The 25,699-nt window shown below is 38.7% G+C and overlaps 1 protein-coding gene across 6 annotated transcripts; it reads left to right on the top strand.

The window, feature by feature from the left end:
- The first annotated feature begins 716 nt into the window (after positions 1 to 716).
- NAA35 (N-alpha-acetyltransferase 35, NatC auxiliary subunit) lies at positions 717 to 24,464 on the top strand. Of its 6 annotated transcripts, none has more exons than XM_051642308.1 (23): positions 717 to 804; positions 2,095 to 2,250; positions 3,317 to 3,350; positions 4,843 to 4,957; positions 5,503 to 5,577; positions 6,769 to 6,936; positions 7,737 to 7,803; positions 8,493 to 8,536; positions 9,093 to 9,143; positions 9,969 to 10,052; positions 11,034 to 11,148; positions 11,643 to 11,821; positions 12,876 to 12,935; positions 13,444 to 13,550; positions 13,769 to 13,835; positions 15,074 to 15,172; positions 16,509 to 16,687; positions 17,854 to 17,990; positions 19,220 to 19,287; positions 20,386 to 20,526; positions 22,196 to 22,318; positions 23,343 to 23,423; positions 24,038 to 24,464. In XM_051642308.1, exons 2-23 carry the CDS (start codon positions 2,127 to 2,129, stop codon positions 24,095 to 24,097), a joined length of 2,178 nt encoding a protein of 725 aa, XP_051498268.1. In that variant the 5' UTR covers positions 717 to 804; positions 2,095 to 2,126; the 3' UTR covers positions 24,098 to 24,464. The 6 variants fall into 6 exon arrangements, with proteins under 6 accessions (XP_051498268.1, XP_051498265.1, XP_051498267.1 ...); XM_051642305.1 differs by having other exon boundaries at positions 727 to 804; positions 2,105 to 2,250; XM_051642307.1 differs by having other exon boundaries at positions 728 to 804; positions 2,109 to 2,250.
- Positions 24,465 to 25,699: the final 1,235 nt, after the last annotated feature.

The raw sequence follows: 25,699 nt of genomic DNA, 5'->3' as shown, positions 1-25,699 counted from the left end.
TCCCCAGAGGAAAGGGGCAATCGGCACATCCGACGGACGCTGCAGAGAAAGGCGCTTAGGCAGCCTCTAGCAGACTGGGGTTCATCAAAGCGAAGAGGGCAAAAGGGAGGGGAGGAAGCGCACCGGGGAAAATAAAACTAATTATTTATTTTCTTTTTTTAAACTCGCCTCAAGCCTGCTTTCAATTCAGCACTCCAAGCTCGGCAGAATTCCAGAACAGCCCGCGTGGCTTCACGGCGCCGCCCGCGGCCCCCCGAGCCCCGCACCTGCCCCCCGAGCCCCGCACCTGCCCCCGCACCTGCCCCCGCCGGCCCCGGGGCACGGGGACGGGCCGAGGGGCACCACAGACACCCGCAGAGGCGCAGGCCGGTCACACCGCCGGGGACAGGCCCAGAGACCGAGCCCCTCCGCTCCAGCTCCGCCCGCCCGCCCGCGGCAGCACCGCCTTCCTCCCGGCCCGAGCCGGGTGTACCCCGGCCCCGGTCTGCGCAGGGTTCCCGCCCCTCTCCCCGGGCCTCCCCGCACCACGAGAGGCCCAGGACGCCTCTCCCCACAGGCTCCAGCTCCCACGCAGCAGCCGCCCCCGCCTCCCGCACCGCGCCCCGCCTCCCGCACCGCGCCCGGCCTCCCGCCGCGCCCCGGTGGGGGCGGCCCGCACATGCGCACCCGCGGCGGCAGCGCGGATTGGGAGCGCCCCGCGGTGCCTCCGCGCCTGCGCCGGGGGCTGGGCTGGGCTGGCGGCAGCGGGAGTGCGGGGGTCCTGCCCCGGGCCCGAGGCGGCGGAGCGCGGTGCGGGAGCAGCGGGTGAGCGCCCCTGGGCCGCGCGGGGCGGCGGGTGCCGTTCCGCCGTCGCTGGAGGCCGCGCCAGGGGCCGCGGCCGCGCCTGGCCCAGCAGAGCCGGCCCCGCCGAGGGAGGCAGAAGGAGGGGGAGCCCGGGGCGGAGGGGCCGCGCGGCCTGTCAGCGCCGTGCCCGGGGAGAGCGGGGCTGCCCGCCCGGCCCGCGCCTCGGCAGGCCCGGTGAGCTGCGGGGCCCGCTCTGGGGACGCTGGGCCTGCGGGAGGGGGAGACCCCGGGAGGGTCTGGCTGCGCGGCCGCCAGGGTCTGGAAGCCAAGCGTGGGTTCAGCGTCTTTTCATGGGTTCCTAGGTGTTTTCTCGCCCCGGCGCACAGAGCCTGGGCTGTCTCGGCGGTCGCTGGCGTAGAGGGGGGGCGAGGGGAGGCTGCGCTTTCCTGGGGCCGAGTCGCACCTGCGCTGGTGCTCGGGATTGGTGTGGTCGCCGCCAGCCGCTCCCTCCCCCACCCCCTTCGTTTCAGTTAATTCCCGGTGCCCAGAAGCCTCATGTCACTGCGGCCTTTGTTTGAAGCTTCTGTGGGGCCCGTGGTTGAGCTGTTCAGAGCTCACCGAGCTCGTCGGTGCCTGTTGCAAGATCTGCGACTAGTTAGGGGGAGTTTTAGCCCTGGTGATATCTCAAGGGCAGGCAGACTGACTAACATAAAGTTCCTGTTTGAAATAACTGGTGGGGGAGTTAAAAAACTGCATTCCAGTCTCAAGTTGCTTATCATCTCTGCAGTAATCCTGGTGTTACTTTCTGCTGAAGAAGTTAGAGGAAATATGCCCATTTTCACCCATTTGTTTGGGTACACTTCCTACAAAGAACAAACCCCTGTAGTCAGTTTTATCGTTCCCTCTTTTAATTCTTTTCACAGGGCAGTGGGAGAACATTTGTATTTCTAACAGTGTAAAGCATCAGCAAAAATGTTGTGATGTCTACATCTGTTGTAAGAGCAGATTTCTTTATATTGTTTCCCATTTTATTTCCAGTTTGATAGCACACACTTTTTTGCAGCTCTGTACTGCTAATGTTTTGATGTTCCCAGTTTCTGAGGTTTCATAGCCTGCAAGTTAGTTGTAGAGAAATTGGTGAATAGGAAAATATTTTTAATATTATTTTCATTACTAAGTGTTTTTGACTGGTTTTAAGCAATAGTAGCTATTCAAATGAAGTCAGCTTAGCTAGCTAGTCTCCCTTTCTCACCTGATTCTTGAGAAAATACTCCCATGAAGCACTTCCTCTAATTTGTGCATAATGTGCAGTGTCTCTTAGACAGGTTTAAAGTTGAGGCATCATGGTTATGAAAGCTTCGGTAGAAGATGATGATGCAGGATGGGAGCTTGGTATGCCTGACAAGATGGAAAAGAGTAATACAAGCTGGATAGATATAACCCAGGATTTTGAAGAAGCTTGTAGAGGTGAGTTGTACTGCTTGTGTTCTGAGAAAACTTGGAATCCTTTGGAGGACTAAGTGTAGTTCCTTGTGGCGTTTTAAGCAACAGTTTGACCCAGGTTCAGGCTCCATGTGAATGGACTACATTGATTTGCCCTATGTTTAATTTACTGTGAGGTTGGAAATACCAGAAAAACCTCAGTTTGCTTTTCCATCCAGATAACAGAAACCATTTTTAAGTCATGTTTTTTGGTCTTAAGCCTTTTTGCACTTGCGTTTTTTTCTTTGCAAAGATTTCTTCCTGTCTTCTGCCAAATGGAAACCTCGGTCATCAACAGGCTCTTTCTTCTTGTAGAGTTTTGGTTATATAGGATCCAACTGTTTTTTCATTTATTTGGTCAGTGTGTCAGTTTTTTCCTTTGAAACAAGGCTGAGCGTCTCAGGAGATGTGATGCATCCCAGTCACAGGGAAGCAGTTGCTTCCATTTAAACAGTGCCTTTGTTGTTATTAGATACTTTTGCTAGCTTACCTTGACATTGAATTTATTTTTTTAACTGCTTTTGTGATGACATTAGGGAAAATACAATACAAAACTGCAGCTTACAACACACAGTATTACATCGTCTTACGTACAATTTCCTGATGCTGTCAAACAGTCTATGTGTATTAGTGATAACACTGTTTGTGTCCCCTCAAATATGTCTAAAGACTTCATTAAAAATAATTAGGAGAATCAAGCCTTCCAGTAAACTCCCCTAGAAACAATTAGGCCTCAGCATAAAGGAGCACAGAAAACTTCTGTCCTGTGTTTCAGGCTGTTCAGGTGCTACTGTTTGAGAATTCCAACCCCTTTTAACAGTTCAAGTAACAGCAAGGGGTGAGGAAAGAATGTGAACATCTGGGCTTCTTTAGTCTTTTAGTCTTAAAAGTGCTTTGTAAGTAAAAGCAAATGAAGGTGGGGTAGGCATGTCTGGTCTGTTTCCCACACCTTTTTCTCTTTTAGCATAAGACAGTTGGGTGAGTGACAGGATTGTCCTGGAAAAGTTGCACTAGAAGGATGTTTGTAATTATTTTTTCTATTTCTTTGTAGAACTGAAGTTAGGAGAACTACTTCATGACAAACTGTAAGTATTCCTACAGGGTAGATCTGTTTTTTAAATAGGAGTAATGCAAATATGTTAACGCTTACTAAAAAGTGAGATGTGCAGTATCAACTACGCTGTTTGAAACTTTAAATAAATTAAGTATTCAGAATATTATTTGTTCTCAGTGGTATGTATATGAGGCACCTGTATGAATGCTGAATGTTTCCTACAGTGCCAGTATAACATCACATTTTCAGTTAATGAGTATAGTTTAGAAGCTTACAGCATATCTTACGATCACGAGTGTTGACACTGCTGGATCTACCAAACTATTTTATATGTACATGCTTTTAGTTAAAAATGCCGGGAACACTCTGAACTTTTAAATTTTGTTGCTTCAGGTGTCACAAGTTGAGGGTAAATATTTGATGTGCTTTAATGTAACTCTCAAATGACATGCTAAAATGGAAAATGACAGCTCTACAGATTAAGAAAAATATTAAAAAGAAAACCCATGTGCTGAAATTTGCAGAATTCACTAAAGGATGATGTGAGGTTACAGTATTTCAAAGATAAAAGTAAATTGTTAAGCCACACAAGTCTGTTTACTTGCATAAAGAAAAAAATGCTTATGTAAGACCAGTAGATCAGTAAACAGAAGCATAGTATTAAACACAAACCTAGTTAAAGATGTGTGCAGGGATGTCAACAGGTAGTTACTCAGTAGAATCAAAGCACGTATTTTGAAGTATAATTTCATACATGAGAGCTTTTTGAAGCAAATACGCTTTTCAAAATCAGTGTGCCACATGCAATAACAATTTTTATGTATTAAAGCCTTGTGCATCAGTTGTGATTAATATCACATGTAGCAGAGGTGATGCACTCTACCCCTTTTTTGGTAGACCAGTTTTCATTTGGTGGGATTCTCCTGTAAGCTTTTATACCCTGACTACAAGAGATCCCTTGTCATGTGCTTTTTTTGTTTTTTTATCAGTTTTCTTAGCATGCCTGTTTTAAACAAAGTTTTAAATCCCAGGTTGCTGAGAGCCTCCTCCAGACTGATCTTGGAACACTTCCAGGGATGGGGCACAGTGTGTCATGTATATTATCATTAATCTGGGGGGGTCATATCTTACTTGGGGTTTTGGATGTAGCATAATAAAGAACAGCTTGTTCAGTTAATAGCAGTTTATTATGGTATGTGAGCTTAAAAAAGATGCTGTGTCACACTATAAGGTGTACAGAGGCAAATGTCGTAGATTAAGTAATACTTTATTTGGCTTAGGAGTATTTTTCAGCTTTATAAAAAAAGGCTGAGTTTACTTTTGGACATCTGTTTTCTTGTTGAGAGAGCTTCAAATTCCTGAACACCATGATCTCTAAAGATCTGGTGATCTTCTGATGTTCACATACCTTACTTGATTGTCTGTAGTCAGAATATAGTATACTCAGTTTGTCATTGTATTTTACTTTACAATGGTTTATGAAGACTGTTTTGTATTAAATGAAAATAAATTTGTCTTCTTAGTTTTGGACTTTTTGAAGCCATGTCTGCCATTGAAATGATGGATCCCAAGATGGATGCTGGTATGATTGGAAACCAAGTCAACAGAAAAGTTCTTAACTTCGAACAAGCTATTAAGGTTTGTGGGACTGTCCTGTTTTTGCCTACGCTGTCTGTAAAAGTATGATATAGTTTTACCAAATTGCAGTTAAGCAGAGTTCAGTGTAATTAGTGTTTTCAATCTGAATAATTTATTTTTTTTCCTCAGGATAGTTAAGTGATAAATAGCTTGTGATGTTTACCTTTTTTGTTACCTGTAAAAAGCAGTATTCAAAGAATGGGCCCTTCATATTTATGCTTGTTAATCATTATGATACATCCTGTTTTGTGATGTGTTGACAGTTAACTAGTTGTAAACTTCTATTAGCTACTTATAAATCAGAAATTTTACTTTAGCTTTCTCTGTCAATAGTTTTATGTTTTGTCAGTGTTTAACATGATGGGAAAGCAGATTTTGTCAGAATATGGGGCACATTAGGAAGCAGATCAGTAAAGCTGGTGGTATGCAATTATTCCGAAGTCTTAACCAAATCGTAATTTCCTTTTCAGCTGTACAATTAATATTATGTATTTTGCCTGTAGGCTTCCATAGCATGTAGGTTTTTTCTTTCTTTGTTTTCTAAGGATGGCACCATTAAAATAAAGGATCTCACATCGCCGGAGCTGGTAGGAATAATGGATACCTGTTTTTGTTGTTTGGTAAGCATTTATCTGCTCCTAACATATAATCCTTTAATCAAGTTTAGAAAACCACAAAACTAGAACTCAAGAAAAATATTGACAAAGCAGAAAATACATACTTAGTAATTTAATTTCTATTTAGATAATTTTTATTGGCTACTACAAGAGGCATAATTTTGGGGTTTGGATTTATTGCTATTAGAAATCAAGATGGAAGAGAACTGGTAGCAATTTGAATAATGTGAAAAGGTTTTATAGTTTGTGGTTTTTAAATATATAGTATCTGACTGACTATTGTGTATTGGTGTTTGACTCTATTGGAAAGTGAGTGTGCAGTAACCTTCAGCAATCTGTTGCTCATTTCTGTACAGCCAATGTTGACTGACCTTCCAGGGGCATTTTTAAGAAAGAAGATACCAAAATCCATTTAGAAAGGAAAAAAATGAATTACCGGTTATTTGTTAATAGTGATTTTTTTTCCCATGATACAAATTACTTTCAGATACTCTTTAAAATCACATCAATAACATTACTTTGTTTTTTAAAACAGCACTTCAACTTAATTTAGTCCAAAACTGCATGTGAACGTCACTGAATATTTGATATGGTGTAAGATAATTAGTCTTCTTTCTCCCCCCTGCTCCCAAATACTGACTTTCGTTTTTTAAAGAGAACAGGTCATTTTAGAAATCTAATCCTACTGTGTTTTTGTACTATTTCAAGGTAGAAACAATGTTCTAAATTACTGAAGGTTTCCCTGTAGCTTAGAGAAGCGTGAAATTATTAGAGAAAGGGGATTGTGGAAGTTAAGTTGCAGAAGAGAATGTGCAGAATGTTGCTGAATTCTTTCATTGTGACTTGAATTTCTCATTCTGTATTTATACAGAGGAAGCTTATAAATCTTAAGGTCTCTTAATGTCATGTCTAAGTCACAAGAGGTCAGAGCTCAACTTTCTGGAAAAGTTTTATCCAACAGCAGAATTTGGTAGAGTTTAGGTTTTAGTAAATTACTGCCTTCCACAGCAAGCAGATGGACAAAGGTCATATTGAGAGACCTTTTGTTGCCCTTTTTGCTAGGTGGAAGCTTCCTGTGATAGGGACTTCCTTAACTACTCAACAAAGCACAGGATGGTGGGGAAAAAAAATGGATGTATAAAAAAATCAGGACTTGGCTATCATGAGTAAAACATTGAATTTTATTTTTCCTAGATAACATGGTTGGAGGGACATTCCTTGGCACAGACGGTATTCACTTGCCTTTATATTCATAATCCAGACTTCATAGAAGATCCTGCGATGAAGGCTTTTGCTCTAGGGATTCTAAAAATCTGTGATATTGCCAGAGAAAAGGTTAACAAAGCTGCTGTTTTTGAGGAGGTGTGTGTTTCGGTATCTCCTGTAGTAAAATATATAACATCATATGTGGGCTCTGTAATGCAAATAAAACAATATGTTAGAAGAATTAATTAGTTTGATTCGAAAATACTGCAGAAGCAGCAGTTCATCCTCGCAAGAATATTGGATTTAATCTCTTTAAAATGCAGGTTTTTTCAACTAAGGTGTTGCGTGGCCTTTCCTGTATTTTTCCTTGAAAATTTGAGTCACAGATACTTTCTTCAAAGAGCAATGAAGTGGCTAACAATTTCAAATCAGTTTTGCTTGTGGTTTTCTTCCTGTGTGATTTTTTGTTTTTCAGCTTTAGATAACTGTGATTGTCATTTGTCAGAAATGGCTGTGTAGCAATGGAATCAGTTTGGTTTCATGTGCTCAGAGCAATTTTTGTTTACTCTGAGCTTCGACAAGTAATTTCTTACTTACTATATCTAAAATTGTTTAAATAGTACTTTGTGTCCATAGTTCTTAACAACATTTTGATGGAGTAGGACTTGATGAAATTTATAAAGGGCATACTAAGGATTTATGCAGAAAATAATTACGCCAGGCAGGATTTGGGCAGGAAGGTCACCCAAACCATGGTTGCATTCAGTTGTGCAGAATAAAACTGGGCTTTCGTACTTGGTGTAGTTACATAAAAACACCCCGAAAGGAAAAACATATCAAAAAAACAACCCAGACACTCCAAAACAAACAAGAAAACCCCAAACTCCAACTTGACAATGTAACTCATACTGTTTATATTTCACTACTTGTTGCTTCTTCAATCTTTGTTTTTTTAGGAAGATTTTCAGTCAATGACTTATGGATTTAAAATGGCCAACAGTGTGACAGATCTTAGAGTTACAGGTACAGTTTATGCTTTCTGTGTATTTGTCCATCAGTCTCTCTTTTAAGCATATTAATTGCTCTCAACCAAACTTAATACACTGGTAAAAATCTCAGATGTCAAGTATTTTTTTTCTTGTGCTAATGGGTGGTGTGGTAAAAATAGAAATCAGATTATTTTTCCTTGAAGAAAAGGTTCAACTGTTCATTTTTTAAGTGCCTGAGAAGCAGAAGTGCCTTTAAATATGATAGCCAAGTGGCTTGGTTTATCCAGGACTGAGATAGATACAGACCCTTGGAGCACGCCCTGTGTGAATTCAGCTTCTCTGCCTCAAAACTTTTTGTGTTCTAAACAGATTGTCTCTGACGTTTTGTGTTCTAGTAATTCTGAACATGAGTATGTATGATGTTAGGTACATACATGTGTACCTTTTGATGAGTGTTTTTGATACATACTTGAGCTTTCCGTTGATGTATTTTGAGAAGATTTGTAAACAGTTTAGCCTTCAGTCAGTCTGTTTTTTGATTTATCTGTTGTTGCAAGACATTCCCACCATCCCTCACATTACTATTTTTTGTCTAGTCTTTGGCTAACGGGTATGTAAAGCACTTCAAAACTTGATTTCCCCTCAGATCTTTTTTTATCCCTGAGTATTGTAGGTGTACCTATGAATGCTGCTCAGCTTTTAATTGTACTGTGGCTTTTCCAGGTATGCTAAAAGATGTAGAAGATGACATGCAAAGACGAGTAAAGGTATTTTTCTTATGTTTGCCTTGTTAATTATACTTCAAGTGTACTTAACGTAGTTGGATTATGATGAATGTGACAGGTTTGTGTCATTAAAGGGTGGGGATTTTTTTAAGAACTGGCATAACGGTATGTATAAGATGCTGGTAATTTGCTTCTAGTTAAATATACTTCAGTCTTTATCTAAGCTCTGTAATAGTTGCTTCACTAGAAATAGATGGAGTCATGATGTAGAAGATAACACTGGCTGTGGCACAGATACTTTTTAACTTCGGGCTCTTAAGCAGATATACTGTGTGATGTTAAAGAAATCAATCTTCTTTATCACAATTTACAATATAAAATGTTTATACAATTTCCTGGCCTACTTGCAGAGTGCACTGACGTAGTTCTTGTTACTATAGGAGACTTTGGGTCATTCAAGTACCTAGATTATATAGTAAGATGTTTTGAACTTGAGAATTTATTTTGAAGGTTATTTAACAGGTGGATTTACCATTAAGAGAGGGTGAATTAGCTTTGCAATTTTTAATTAATTATTTACAATTCCTTTACTTTCTAGAGCACACGGAGTCGACAAGGAGAAGAGAGAGATCCAGAAGTTGAACTTGAAGTAATTAATTATTTACTTTTTTTCTGGATTTAATGGGTTAGTGCAGCATTACTTTGATCAGTAGTTACCAGCTTGTGAGAAATGTATCTCACCACTGTTGCTACTACTGTCATACCTGAGCTGTGCTAAACCTATCGCTGAGCATATCCCACCCAGGCTAGCAGGTAGGCTTTTATGCTCCAAAGGGCTGAAGCTCTGGATTGGTCCCAGCGGCTGAATAGTAATGCTGCTGCAGCGCTGCCATTTATGTATCTACCTCTAAAGAAGACTGAAGTCTTAGAAGGAGCAGCTGAGGGAATTAAGATTGTTTAGCCTGGAGATAGAGAGGCTGAGGGGGGAGAACTTACCACTCAGCAACTACCTGAAAGAAGGTTGTAGCCAGATGGATGTCAGTCTCTTCTCCCAAGAGACAAGTGATAGCACAAAAGGAAAGGGCCTCAAGTTGATTTAAAAGAGTGTGGGTTTCCTTTCCCAATATTGGTAGTTTCTTTAGAAATTACTTCTAACATAGATTTTCAGCAGAAGAGGAGAAAGTTGGTTTAAGAATTTGTGGTTTTTGACTGAAGCTGAGATTTAAATAGTATTTGCATCGGAGATAGCTATACAGCCAGTGGTTGTGCTTTACCAAAGTGTCTTAGTATTCTTTGTGTTAGTGGATTTCTGACAGTAGTACAGATGTCTTTCATAAGTTTTCCTCAGAATCATACTAGATACCATATCTTAAAAACTAGAGACCTTACCTAAGTAACTCTATTAAAGTTTTTTTAATAAGCTTCAGGATTTAATGTGCGTTGTTTAGTAATTTGTAGTCTTTTTTTATTGTAGCATCAACAGTGTTTAGCTGTCTTCAGTAGAGTCAAGTTTACCCGGGTGCTACTGACTGTTCTAATAGCGTTTACCAAGAAAGAGGTTTGTTCATTTGGTGTTTCTGTGTTCACATTGCAATCCTGTGAAATACTCATTTTTTCATTTTCTTAAGATCAGCAGTGATTCCGTAGATGTGAATTGATGTTGCTGCAGGTGAAGGGTTAGTTGAGGCCTTCTAGACAACCATTCAGTTTTTGCTCATTTTTAAAGAAAACATAGGGAAGGGTAGTAGCTGGTACTATTATTGTTATTGTTGTCATTGTTGTTCATTATATTATATATAATATAATATATAAACTGTATATATTATTTATATATATTATATATATAATTTTATTTATTTATATTATAATATATAATAAAATATAATAAGATACAATAAAATATATTATATATAAATTATATATATTTTATATTATATATAATATGTAACATAATATATTACATATTATATTATCATATATTATATAATTATTATATAATTATGTATTATATTAATAATATTATTAATGATAACAATAACAATTTTTATTATTATCATAATTATTGACATCTGGTATCTTCTAATGTTACATAGTGATTTCATTTCATAGATAGATTGTGTTTTTTCTATATCCTTGGAAAGTCTGCGTTTTCTAATAATAAGACTTTTTTTTCCTATTTGCGGTTTGGAGTACTGCCTCATTTAGCAGAAGAGTTTTGTGGGTGTTTTTGCCCCCTGCCTCCTCCCCCATCTTTGAAATCAAAAGTAGAAGTCTTGCATATAGTGTATACTAGGCTTCAAGTTGTAATTATTGTTAAGGTTTATCTTACACTGTAAAAAATACAGCATTGAATGTATGTGTAGATACGTAAAATATAAAGAGCATGTTACTGCACAAAAGTCTGTTGGGTTTGTTTTTCAGAATTGGTTATGTACAAACATTAGAAAACTAACAGAATTATGTTTTTCTGATCCTAGCATTAATTTTATAGCCAAAATACAGTGGTGCATAATGTGAATAACTGTTACCTGCCTTTCAGACCAGTGCAGTTGCAGAAGCTCAGAAACTAATGACTCAGGCAGCTGACTTGCTCTCTGCCATCCACAATTCATTGCATCATGGTATTCAGGCACAGAATGATACTACTAAAGGAGGTATATATAAAATTTTACCTTTTTTTCCTTTCTTAAATATGCAGTCCTGAGACACTTCAATTTTGTATCATTTAAAAAAAAAAAGTCACTATTTACAATCAACTAATAATACTTGTTACACAATCTGTTACAGATTTGCTTTGTTTGATTGATTTTAATTTTATTTCACTAAATTGTTGTCCTGAAAGCAATACTGTCACTTCAAAGCCAGGGATAATGTGAACTGTTGATTAAGTGCATTGCCATTTTAAAATGGTGAACACTACTGTTTGTACAGCTATATGCTGAGCTGTTGAGGATTGAGTTTTTAAAAATAGTAATAATTATGCAACTTGGATAGTTGGTGTCTCTGGAAGTTAAATCTAAGTTAGAAAGTTAATTTTGCCTAGTTGAATAATTTGTATTTCTGGTTTGAAGTGAGTTCTGAAAACAGCTTATTTTCATCCTTTCTTTCTCTCTCACTCTCACTCTTTTTCTTTCTCCCCCTTCATTAGATCATCCTATTATGATGGGCTTTGAGCCCCTCGTTAATCAGAGATTGCTGCCTCCAACTTTCCCTCGATATGCAAAAATAATTAAAAGGGAAGAAATGGTCAATTATTTTTCCAAACTAATAGACCGAATAAAAACTGTATGTGAAGTAGTCAACTTGACTAATTTACACTGTATACTGGTAAGCATGAACATTTCTTATTTATAGCCAAACATAAGATCTTAAAATGTTGCTTGCAAAAAATCATTCAATATACACATGCAGTTGCTCACTGGAGAAAAAACTGAGCTGTACATATACATTTTTCAGTGTTTCCCATTGTTGTGTACAATTTCAAAATTTGTTGTCTTCTCTGATACTTCATATTTTTATTTTTTTGCCAAAGACCTCCTTCAGACCTCCCGTTTTTCCCATAGTTTGTAAAATAATGGTGCATGTTAGTGGCAGATTACAAGCAGGTTAATCCCCTTGTAACTCTTTATTTGAAGAGCTGCATCTGCAGTAGCAGAACATAATTCCTTGCTATGGTCCTGTTTTTTTCAGATTCAGTAAGCACTATTCTGCATACATGTCTGTAACACTAGAGAGTACTTAACATGTTTGCTTAAGCATGTAATTCCCTGAATAGGCATAAAGTTAAGCACCTGCTTATGTTCTTTCCTGATTAACTGATGTTATTCTCACTTAATGCTTACATTTATTATAAGACACTTAAAAGTTATTGTCAGTTACTGCCTACATTTATTAGAAGACACTTTTATGCTTGAAACGCTTTTTACCATACACACATTCACTGACTGAGAAGAGAGCCACTTACATCAGTTCAAGTAGAAATCTTCTGTCTTTATTTTTTTGTTACATTAATTAAAATGGTATTTGCATAAAGCATCTGGTATCACTGAAAAATGCAGTTTTGGTACATACCCCATTCGGTTATGTTGTGATCTTAATGGTTTTGCACTGTCTCTCTTCCATACTATCATCTTGCTAATTGTTACATCTGAAGAAGGAAAAAAGTAGATGTTAGCTTCATAGTGTGTTCTGTTTTGTTCAAATTACTAATGCTTACTTTCTTACATTTGTGTAAGATACACTAAGTGTTTGCCTGTGTGTTTGTGTATACATCGTATAGGTGTATTTACACATTTTTGTGTGTATATATAAAAATGGAAATGCGAGTGTGTGTAAATAAAAATTGACCTGAATTGTCTTCTTTTTCTGAAATGTGAATTAGGATTTTTTCTGTGAGTTTAGTGAGCAATCACCGTGTGTTCTTTCAAGATCCCTGTTACAGGCAAGTCCTAATCTATGTCTTTACATCAAATACTTCTGCCTGCATTGTATATATGGATGCCTCTCCTTCTTTAAATATTTAAACAATTTGTGTATCACTTGATAGTATACAAGTGGTAAATTTATTTCTGGAGATGCTTAAGTGTTAGTTATGTGGAGGCTTGTGTTCTGATCTAGTGTTTTAAAACATTTTAAATACCATTTTTTAGATAATGATAATTAAAGCAAAGTGTTAACATTTTTTCTATGGCATAAAGCTGGGCCTGTATGTGCTTTTTTGTGCTGTTCTCCATATACTGCATCAGTTCAGGGTTTGTTTGTATTCATCCACCCTGTTTGGGCTGAATTTTGTGTGTAGACTGCCTCTATTCCTAGCTGAACCATTTTAGTTCTTAAAGCAATCTTAAAAGTTTCTACTATAATATAGGTACATAAGAGCTTTCTAGTAGTTTCTAAAGAATTCATTTTTACTTAAAACATGTTTCTAAAAACAACATTTTCACTTTCAGACAACTTTTCTGGTAGATAACAAGAAGGTTTTTGGCACTCACCTCATGCAAGACATGGTAAAAGATGCTTTAAGGTCTTTTGTCAGTCCTCCAGTTCTTTCACCAAAGTAAGTGAATATTGAGTTTACTTGCGTGTGTTTACATGGTCTGATGAAAAAATACTTCTTTTTACAAAACAAGGATGAACATGTGAAGTAGATGTTTTATGCTTATGTATGGAGGAATCAGTTGCAGTTTCTGCACTCATGTTTCTTTTTTAATTTTATGCTACCTAGGCTAGTTAAATTTATGAACTTATGGATGTATGTGGGTATTTCCCTTTTAGGTGTTGCCTTTATAATAATCACCAGGCAAAGGACTACATTGATTCCTTTGTGACACATTGCGTTCGGGTGAGTTTTCATTCCAGTTACAGTATGTTGCGATGTATATGAGTACTTGAAAGACTTGCTTGCATTTCAAAAAGAGACCAGTTCTTTTAGACACCTGACATGAAGGCAAAAGTGCAGAAGCTGGTTCTATTAAAGTGGTATCACGTTTTACAAAGCCAGTATAATTATTGCTGTTTGTTTCTTTCTTATGCTTCCAGACTTTTCACTAGCATTCCACTTTATTAGAACTCTGCACCTACTACCTCTTTACAGGATAGTTTCTGTCACAAAGCAAATGCATAGCACTAGTAGAAGCAAGATTATTTTACGTTCTCTCCAGTGTAGTAATTTTAAGAAATGTTTTTAAAGATCCAGTTGTGCAGTGAGGTACAATAAAAATCTAAGAAAACCATAGAATCATTTAGGTTGGAAAAGACACTTACGATCATTGAATCCAACCATTAACCTTACACTCCCAAGTCCACCACTAAACCATGTCCCTATGCACCATGTCTTCACATGTTTTAAATACCACCAAGTGATGGTGGCTAAACCACTTCCCTGGGCAGCCTGTTCCAATGCATGACAACCCTCTTGGTGAAGAAATTTTTCCTAAACATCCCTTGGCACAACGTGAGGCCATTTCCTCTCTTCTGTCACTTGTCACTTGGGAGAAGAGACTGACATGTGCCTCACTACACCATCCTTTCAGATAGTTGTAGAGGGCGTTAAAGTCTGCCCTCTGTTCTCCCAGCTGTTCCTCATAAGACTTGTTCTCCAGACCCTTCACCATCTTTGGACTCACTCCAGCACCTCAATGTCTTGCTTCTAGAAATGGCCCAAAACGGAACTTAGGACTTTGCCACATCACCAGTGCTGAGTACAGGGAGACAATCGCTTCCCTGGTCCTACTGGCCACAGTATTTTTGATACAGGCCAGGATGCTCTTGGCCTTCTTGATCACCTGGACACGTGGATTTAGGCATAAAAAATAGCTCTCTTACCCCAAGCATTCTCTTCTGATCAGATTCATAAAGCATGCTCACTCAATCTCCTGTTGACTTGTGTACAGAAAATAGGCCTTTTCATCACTCTAGAGAGCTTGTTTACCTGATAGATTGCACTTCATAGGGAACCCTTAAGGAACCCACCTCCTAATATAAGACGTTTAAAACACACGCCTAAATAGATATCATAGTACTCCTTTTGTAGGTTTAAAGTTGTGTTGAAAATTTAAATCTACACTTCATTGTTTTCAGCCATTCTGTAGCCTGATTCAAATCCATGGACACAACAGAGCTCGTCAGAGAGATAAACTGGGTCACATACTTGAGGAATTTGCCACCCTCCAGGATGAGGTAATGTCCTAGGCAGCAGGCCAGCAAACTTCTTTCCAGATGTATTCCTGCCAGAGTGGAGCATGTCGTATTAGAGTCTAGATGAATGATGCAAGTCCTCAGTTTATCCTAAAATTTTGAGAGCAAGGATTCCTGAAATACAGCCCAGGAATTCTGTAAAATGCATCTAGAGAGTTTCTGCTAGGTGTGTTGAATAAAAATATACTGCATTTTATAAGGTTAACTTTCTCCAGTAAGGATCAGGGAAACCTAGTGTGATGTATGTAATTTAATGGTGATTTCACTGCTTATAGTCTCTATCGTGCTGTCTGTCTGCAAGATGTAGCCAGGAAGAGATGGCCATGTTTACAAGACACTTTGGAAAATTCAGCCTTGTAGCTGTGCAAGATGTACATTTCAAAATTTTACAATGTTTTTTATAATGTTTTATAAAATGTTTTATAAAATGTTTTTATAATGTTTTTCAAAATTTTAAAATGTTTTGTAAATTAAATAGTAATTTCTAAAAATACGTGCTCTGACTGGTTTAAAACATTTCTCAAGAATGAGGAGTGAAATATGACAGGGAAAGGTGTATTTTCACTTGCTCAAGTGTATTTCTTCAGCAGTGAGAGGCATGAAATGAAATATTTTCCATGATGTGCATGCTAAGGAGAAGTCAGCAAACTTGGAGCTGGGGTGGAGATTTTGTGTGCTCCAGCTTCTTTTAAGATAGTTTGAGAGTTTGTTGCAGTAATGCAGCTGAGTTTTTTCACTGTATAACAGGTAATATGGATTAATTTGTTCAGGACTACTGATAATAAAATTGTGGAAGGCTTCATGTCTCCCATGCAATTACTTTTTAAGGCTGAATTGGTGTGAGCAATATTTTAGTTTCTCAGGTTACAGTGTATTTCTTGCATGTTAAGTATATAAATGTATTTTTTCGATGCAGCTAGGTTAAAAAAAAATACTGCCAATATAGCAAAATCAGTAACAGCTTGTAAAGCATTCTGAATTTCAGTGCTTGCATGACTGCTAACGGTCTATATGTAAATACTTTTTTTAAATTTAAAAATCCCTGATGTTATTGCTGTATTACTGTATAAAATATTATTTTCTCTCTGTGCAGCAGAATTTACTTAGGTGAAAAACTTGCCAGTTCTATCACAGGTCTAGACTACAGAGGTGGCATTATCTGTAAAAACATATTTATGTCTTTTAATCCAGAGCATGGCTTTACTGGCCCAATTTGTATTCATGTTTTGTTAAGGTTTTATTTCTGGCAGAACTTGTATGCTGTTTCAGTCAAACGTTCTTCCTCCCCTGTCAGCTACTGTGCTCTCTCTTTTGATAGGCAGAGAAAGTAGATGCAGCACTTCACAGTATGTTACTGAAGCAGGAACCACAAAGGCAACATTTGGCTTGCTTGGGAACCTGGGTCCTGTATCATAACCTTCGTATTATGATACAGTATCTTCTGAGTGGCTTTGAGTTGGAACTTTACAGCATGCACGAATACTACTACATATATTGGTAAGAGATGCTTTATTGACAGCTGTTGGAGGAGGGATGCTCCCACAGAGCTATAATTGCAAATATTTAAAGGATGATTTTTCAATCCCAAGCTTGCTCAACACAGTATTTAGTTTACCTATTCAGAAAATTACAAATGGAGAAAAAGTCTTGCTAAGTAGTGTACTTTTTTCTTAGGCGGCAGTAATTAACTCTCCAGCTTTTTAAAACTTTGTATTCTAACAACAATTAGTTAAAAATACACCGATTTTGGCAGATGACAGAATGCAGCAGTAAAGCAAGGTCGTTTCTATTTTCTGTCTGTGTATTACCAAGATCAGTAATGCTGTCAATCTCCAGCTATCCTTAAAGAGATCTCCAGTGTTTTGCGTTGTGACTGTAATCTGCAATTTGTCTAGGTAAAAATACCTACTTCATCTGAGAGTATATTATTTGAGGAGTCATCTGCTTTCAGTGAAAAATTATTGCTCTGGATGGAGTCAAGTAATTCTTACTTTTCAGCTTCTATTCACATTAATTATTTCTCATAGTTGATTACTTTCTCCAGAAGTTAAATAATTTTAGGTAGTTCACTTTTGATTCAGCATTACAAATTAATAACGTCGAACCTTCCTGTACTAAGGTGCTTCTGTACTTTGATGTTTTGTTTTTTGTTTGTTTTTCTCTGAAGCTACCAATAGATTTGCATTAGGTAAGCTGTAAGCCTTCTTTCAGAGATACTAGACTGGCTTGAACTTCAGTACATCTCATGCTTCTATGCTGTTTCCTTAGTGGATTAAGCATTAAGTAAGAAAATTAATACTCCAGATAGTTACCAGAAGATGGCAATATTCTTTAAGTAATACTTAGAGTTACAGATAAATTTGATCTTAGATGGATTTTTAAATAATAAGAAGCTTAAACTTCACTTAGCAAACATATAAGAAACTTGCATACGTTAAGCTGTCTATGGTTGAATCTGTAGAATCTTGTTTAAAAAAGCCCACAAAACAGAACACAGATTAATCTGTTGGTTTCTGCCATGCATAACAGGTTCTGACTGCGCTAAAATTTGTCCTTTACTATTAGTTCTGTGAGTAAATGACTTGGCATTGGGTGAGGATGTGTGTGTTATAAGTACATTTTGCTCTGTCTTATCTAACAGCTGCATACGGTTTTCACTGTAGGTATCTGTCAGAGTTCCTCTATGCCTGGCTGATGTCAACACTGAGCCGCGCTGACAGCTCTCAGATGGCAGAGGAGAGAATAATGGAGGAACAACAGAAAGGCCGCAGCAGTAAGAAAACAAAGAAAAAGAAAAAAGGTATCTAGGTGTAGAATGTAACTCAGACATTGTTTTCTCCTTCATGGAGCTGTGTAGAATTAAAATACAAATTTTACAGTCGACTTTGGTGGTGTTACGAAGAATGTCCTGAAGTTTATGAAGGCCGAGTGTTAAATTTTAAAACAAAGTCAGTTGCTCTGTAAGAATTTTGCATTTATGTAGTTAGTTACTTTTAAATAGGTCTTTCAGAAAAACCCAAACTCATTTATATTCACAGTTTCAACAGTTTTGTTATGTGTTGGATCCTGTGAAATGTGATTAACAGGTCCAGAGCAGAATTGTTTTTTGTGACTGTAGCTAGATTCAAAGACTAAACTTTTAATGTATTTCTGTAAGTTCTCTTTGACTTCAGAAGTTGGTCAAACATGCTCCTAACCTTACAGTGATGAATTGCCCTGTTACAATTCAGTAGAAGTACTGTTGTGCAAAAGCTTGTCAGAAACTCATGCTTTCTCTGCTGCATACGTATGAGAGAAAATGAGAATTTCCCTTTGTGTATCATAGTGGTCAGGCTTTCTGGTCAGAACTGTAAGCCTTCTACCAGAAAGGCATCCAAAACCAGTAGCATTTTATACAGATTTTCCATACCTACGTGGCTACTAAGATTGTGGTATGTTGGACTTAACGCTAGCATTAACATTTCAATTAAGCACCATGCAGAAGCTCACTTTGGTTCTTCGCTATTCCTTCTTTTTTGTGTGTTTATGCTTGTCTTCTTTTCCACAGGGAACAAACAATTAGATATGAACAGCTCAAGGTCATATAAACTAAATTCCCTTCTCCCTAGAAATTCAGACAATTGCTTACTCTATTTTATGCTTTTTTAAAAGGTGCCAAGGGTGAGGTAGTTTGGGACTAGTTAAACACTGAAAGCAATTAACAAAGCAAACAGGCCTCTTGACTACAAGCTTTGAATTCTAGACTGTTGTTGATGTTGTATAGCGACATAACACTGACTCTCTGAACCGGTTTATTTCATTGAAGGCAGCATGGTGTTCATGTGGCTATTAGTATACTGAGATATTCTGTGTGATCAGGAGCAAGATGAGCAGAAATGCATATCCATTATTTTTGCACTTCAGTTTAATTATTTGAAAATATAATTAAGAATTATGTCGCTTTCTGAAAATTTGAAATAAGTGTTTTGATCTGAAATTAATATGCCTACCTATGTGAGTAAAAAAAATGTTTTTATGTGAAATTTGCAGTTCGCCCTCTCAGCAGAGAAATCACCATGAGTCAAGCATACCAAAATATGTGTGCTGGAATGTACAAGGTAATTTATTTCTCCTTGCTGAACAACCGATTATTTTTTTTTTTTAGTAGAAATCAAGCATTGCATGCCTTCTTTATTTTTGGTGGGACTGGAAATTAAGTTCAGGTTTATACTCTGATATGGTACATTATCTTGTTTTTTTTGTCCTTCCAGTCATAGCTAGGTCATAGCTTTCATCTTGCTCACAGCAAAGTATGACATAGAATCACAGAATGGTTAGAGTTGGAAGGGACCTTAGAGATCATCTCGTTCCAACCCACTGCAAGGGCATGGACACCTCCTACTAGACCAGGTTGCTCAAAGCCCCATCCAACCTGGCCTTGAACATTTCCTGGAAGGGGACATCCACAGCTTCTCTGGGCAACCTGTGCCAGTGTCTCACCACCCTCACAGAAAACAATTTCCTCTTAATGTCTAATCTAAATCTTTCAGTTTGAAACCACTCACCCTCCTCTTACCACTACCTGCCTTTGTAGAAAGTCACACCCCAGCTTTCCTGTAGCCCCTTCAGGTACTGGAAGGCCAATGATAAGGTCTCCCCAGAGTCTTCTCTTCTCCAGGCTGAATAGCCCCAATTCTCTGAGCCTGTGCTCCTAGGAGAGGTGCACCAGCCCTGAGATCTTCATGGCCTCCTCTGGACTCACTGCAGGTGCTTATGTTGAGGGCTCCAGAACTGGACCCAGTATTCCAGGTGGGGTCTCACAAGAGCAGAGTAGAGGGGGAGAATCACCTTCCTTGGTGTGCTTGTCATGCTTTGTTTGATGCAGCCCAGGACACAGTGGCTTTCTGTCCTGCAAGCACACATTGTTGGCTCATGTTGAGCTTCTCATCAACCAACACTCCCAGGTCCTTTTCCTCAGGGCTATTCTCAATCCAGTCTCTATCCAGCCGGTATTTGTGCTTGGGATTGAACTGATCCAGGTGCAGAACCTTGCACGTGGTGTTATTGGACTTGGTGCTGCTCACACGGGCCCACATCTGGATGGGCTCTCTGGATGGCATCCCTTCCCTCCAGCATGTCAGCCACACCACACAGCTTGGTATGTTTGGCAAACTTAAAGCTAGCACTTTTCATAATATTTATCCCTTTGATTTTAGACAATGATCGCATTTGACATGGATGGCAAAGTTAGAAAACCGAAATTTGAACTGGATAGTGAACAAGTTCGATACGAGCACAGGTTTGCTCCATTCAACAGTGTTATCACACCACCTCCCGTGCACTACTTGCAGTTTAAAGTGAGTAATCTTAAAACATGGTGCCACTCATGCTTTTAAAAATAATTTCTTTACCTGCTTTAGATGTTGTTTCTATTGTAAAAAGTTCATATTGATGTAGAAGTCAAAAGGCAGGGAGTTCTAGCTTTAGTTGTGTGCAAGGAAAATATATCCATTTAAATTCTTGCTAAAATTAGTCTCTTGGACATTGAAAAATAGGTCTGATGTGGCAGTTCATGAGATGCTTGTGTTGATTTGCATGAAAATCTCTTTTAAAGTCTGTTGACAGACTTTATAGCAGCATGGTTTTATTACTGCAGCAAGCAAATAGGAAAATGTAACAAAAGGGATTTTGAGTGCTAAATCATAGAAGCGTTGGTTGGAAGTGACCAGTGGAGGCTTGTCCAGTCTCCTTGAAGTAGCATTGTAGATCACACCAGCTGTGTCTTTGTCTAGCAAAGTCTGAAAAAGTCAAGGGATTGATATTTTTCAACCTCTTTAATTAACCTGGTCCAATTATTTTTTTCTGGTCCACACAGTCTTTGGATAATCTGATTGAGGGCTGCACTATTCACCTTTTTTCCTAGTGTCCAGTCTGAGTTACCCAAGCCCCAGTTTGCCACCTCTCCCTGCCATGTTATGTTGTCTGCCATTAGCAAGGAGCATTCGTCTTCTGGTAGCTTCGTAACTGTCTTTCAGGCCGTTGGAGGCTGCTATTAAGATTACCCATTAGCCTCCTTTTTGTCTAACTGAGAAAGCCCAGGTCCATTGACTTGTCATTGTTCATCATGTGCTCCAGGCCCCCAGCCATCTCCCTATCTCAGCATCTTTATTGAACTGAGTCCAACACTGGATGCTGTATTTCAGGTGTCAGAGCATCAGTAGTGAGTACAGGGTGACAGCTTTCCTTGACCTGCTGGCCATAGTCCTGATTGTCCCATATGAGGCTTGTCAGATCTGTAATAAGAGCACTTTCGTTGACTAGTATTCAGTTGGTTCACCATAACCCTCCTGCTCATCCAGCTGGTTATTAGCCCTAGAGATTTTTGAGGTTATTCTGCCTTAGGTGTAAAAGTTTGGACATTTTTTGTTGAACTTTTCTGGTGGCCAAACTTGTACATTTCTATAGATCTGTCTGAACTGAAACTGTACTATTTTGCATGCCAGTCATTCTCCCTAATTTAGTGTTATGAAAAGCTGTATTGGAAATTAAGACTATCACGGCTTTCTCCTTGTCACTGAAGATTTTTTATCTCTAATAAAAATTAAACCTGGAAATGTCAAAATTATAGGAAATGAAGTTTTGAGCAGTTTCAGTAGCTCGCTGTAACCTTGATTTGAGTAAACTATATCATACACCTTATTTTTTTCTCCTATTTTTTTTTTAATTTTATACCCTGTTGCAAGACTCAAAGAGCAAATGAATGACAGTCATTCAGGAGAGATTATTTTATGAAGAGTATAAGAAGTTCATTGCATTTTTGGCACTGGAAAATAATCATTAAACAGCGTGTTGCTACTTGGTGTTTGCCATTTTAAATAAATGTTTTCAACTCAAGTATTTATTCTTAAACTAGTACTTAGCTGATATAACTTTTTTCTTCAATGTAGTAAATTTTTTTTCATTTAAGGTGATAGAAATACAACTTGTTACCAACTGATTTTAATATCTGTTTCTGTAACATGCCAGGAAATGTCTGATTTAAATAAGTACAGCCCGCCTCCTCAGTCATCAGATCTGTACATGGCAGCTAGCAAACACTTCCAGCAAGCTAAAATGATTCTTGAGAATATTCCTAATCCAGACTATGAGGTAAGACTTGAAATACTGGGAGAAGGAGCATTTATTCATAATGATGTTTGTTTTCAGCTGGATCTACTTGAGATCCAAAGTGTACTTGTTGAAAATGTTTAGTAAAGCTGAGTGCTTTAAGGAGTGGACAGAAGAAGGTGGTGACATCTTAACATAGTGATGTGTTTCAATACATAGCGTGATCAGGGTTGTGCTCACTGTTCCAAACAAAACTACTAATTTCCTTCTTGCAAGTTGCCTTTGGTTTTAACAAGGTGACATGTGTCTGCCTCTCCTGGAATTTGGTAATTCACATGTTCTCTTGAGAGGTGGGAAAAACAGGTTTGAAAAGGGTATTGAGTCCAGCACTTGTTTCCTGGAGCCGTTTTCTCAGCACTGGGCTGTAAACAAGGGTAGGAGTTTCTCCCTCTTTGTCCATAGCTGAAAAACTGTTTGTGTCTGTATTTTAGAGCAAGGAGGATACTTACTCTGTGACATTTGAGCAGGTTAAGATGAATAAAGGAGTTACCTTCTCCTGAGAATTCAGGGATCTGTGCCTGTTCTGTGGATCCTGGTTGCACTCAAAGATCTGGTTGAGGCTAACAGGGTAGTTAGATGGAGTCTGAGTGGGCCCAGAACACTTCCATGCAAACAGCCACCTGTTTGATACTTGAGTTTCCCCTTCTCATTGTGTTTGGATCACACTGTTGGGGGCAGATGCCTAGATAGAATCTGCCTAAGTATTTGTTTGGATGAGTGCCTCAGAACTTGCCTTAGTTTAACAGTTTTTGAACACAAGCATGGGGAGGGAGAGCAGTGGTTCCATGGTCTTCTGAATAAAAAAGTGACTGTTAAAATAAATGTCCTGTCATTAAATTCATTAATCCATCTGTTGTATTTCAAACCCAAAATGCCCTGATGTCTGTTAAATGGATACTGCAAGAGGACTGCTGTATTGTTAGAGTATGTAAACATTTGAGTATTATCTTTGAAATAATATTGCGATCATAGGCTTTCACATGAAAAGTTCTTGCTCTGTGTTTAGGTCAATCGAATTCTGAAAGTTGCTAAACCCAATATCGTTGTCATGAAGCTACTGGCAGGAGGCCACAAAAAAGACTCAAAGGTAAGAAAATGCCAGTCAAATAGAAAGTGAAACGCAGCATTCTACACAGTGCTACCACAGATCTCTTTGAGCTTAATGAGCAGTTCAGGTCACTTATTCTGTTAGAACTGAGAAAGTAATTCAATCCGATTTTCCATTGGAAATAGTTTGTTGTAGTTATTTGTATATTTAAAGCTCTTGTTTCTAAATATTTTGGAGAAACAATTGGGAAGTGCATGTGGGATGCCATGTGCAAATACGAGTATTCTTCAAGAGCTGGAAGAAGTAATTGGTAGCAGTGTTACCAGCTCCTTTTGTGAACACCATTGGGAGAGTGGGTGCCAGGTGGGTTAGAGGGAGGAGGGGACCTTCAGACTTCCTGCCAAAGGCTGAGCACAGGAGAGTGCAGGAGCACACGGAAGAGGCACACCAGCACTCCGCAGCTTTGTGCCCTTTACTTCTGGAGAATGGTTGGCATATACAGAACTAACTGGAGTGGAATATTTTTCATATATAGGATTACTTTTTTTAATCTTCTGCTGTTGAAAAGCTTTTCTTGTATCTGCCAGGGTATCATTTTGAGTGTTAAATTCAGTAGTGCTCCTGTGTCATGTTTTACGTCTGTTTTTTTCCAGGTTCCTCCTGAATTTGACTTCTCCCCACATAAATATTTTCCAGTTGTGAAGCTTGTTTGAAAGAGAAGAGATTATTGTTATGATACCTGAAGGATACTCTGTGTATCAGATACCAGCTGTAGGATAGAGTATCTAGAGTTGTACCCAGACTGAGAGAGATCTTCAGGATAAAAGTACTGTGATGTGGAATATCTATAGTCTGCCTTGTTTACGTAGTCTGATTGACAACTGCTGTTTTAAAGTGGTCTGTGTAAAGTTTTACAGGTGAAGCTGATTTTAATCAACTGTATTGTTAAGGAATGTTGTACCTTAATCTTACTGCAGATTTAATCATAAATCATTATTATTATTATTAAGCTGTGACAGAAGTTGGTAGTTTAGAGATTTAATAACATTCAGGACGGAATAAAAGTAGTACAATAGAGCATCATGTCTGATACTGAGTTGAGCAGCTGGAACTCTACTTGGAGCAAAGCCACTTGGGAGAGATTGTCACTTTCCACTTTTCTCATTTTGCAAGTACAAACACTTGGTTCTTCTCTTGCCAAGTCCTGTTAGCTGTAACAGTCTTTATGGAAATGGAGAGCAGATGGAAACTAGTCATTTTGTTCCTTCTGCACTGAACTCAGTGATTTTTCCTTTACTGAGGTCGTTAGTCTAGGAGGTGGTTTGTCTCAAATGTAGAAGTCTCTGAAGTTAGTAAGAAACAGAGTAAGTTATTTCTGGTTGTAGTTTGTTCCTTTGTCTTTATTCTTCATGGTACTGAAGAATCTGCATAGCTTAGCATTTTTAGCAGGACAGAATATGAAACACCAGGCATCTATTTTAACTACTTGGTAACTTTATGTCAATCATCTTGTTACTTTGCCATAAGAGGGATTGCTGATTTGTTCCATTGCTTAGTCAGCATGACCTTCATTCTCTTACTCTTGACTGCCATGCTGCTGATCTTACCACCTTCCGTAACAGTTGATAAAGGCAGAAAACAACCCATACAGGAGGAACCGCAAACCTACCCTTTTCTTCTTGGAACATTCTTCCTCTTGTGCTTCTGGATGTGAATAATAGAGGTAGGGTGCTGTGTTGACCAATCTGCTACAAGGAGGTGAAGGGAAAGCTGATCTGCTCTTGGATAAACCATACTGCCAGGTCTTACCTGCACCAAAGAAGCAAATCCTCCAGGTTTGATGGTGTTGAACAGGACAGTTCCTAATTTTGGTGCAGAATGGCTTCCTCTGTAGTGCTGAGCTTGGAAGTGCCTCCTGACCATGTAAAACTTCAGTGTTTCTCTTAAAATACAGTCATAGTGTTGAGTAATACCACTTTAATTCCATCACCTAAGCAGAGCTGGAAAACAATTTTAAAAACTCTTGACTGGAACACACATCTGCCAGCAACTTTCAGCTTGCTTTTCCTGATTTCTCTAAGGAGGCTGCCTACTGCCTTACATGTTTGCTCATCATCATGATTAGTATACTGAAATGCTTCTTCATGGTTGACAAAAGAATGAAAACCCTGCAAACAGTTTGTAAAGATGGCAAAGTGGTCCTAGTGGAGGGTGCTGAGAATTCATCTGGCTTTTGCTGCCTTTTTGTAAACATCACAAAATCTGTCTTAAAGATTTTGAACTATATGGCAGCATCTCAAGGACACCTTTCAGTA

This window comes from Apus apus, chromosome Z (genome assembly GCF_020740795.1).
Source record: "Apus apus isolate bApuApu2 chromosome Z, bApuApu2.pri.cur, whole genome shotgun sequence".
Lineage (NCBI taxonomy): Eukaryota > Metazoa > Chordata > Aves > Apodiformes > Apodidae > Apus > Apus apus.
This window is presented reverse-complemented; position numbering and strand designations above follow the sequence as displayed.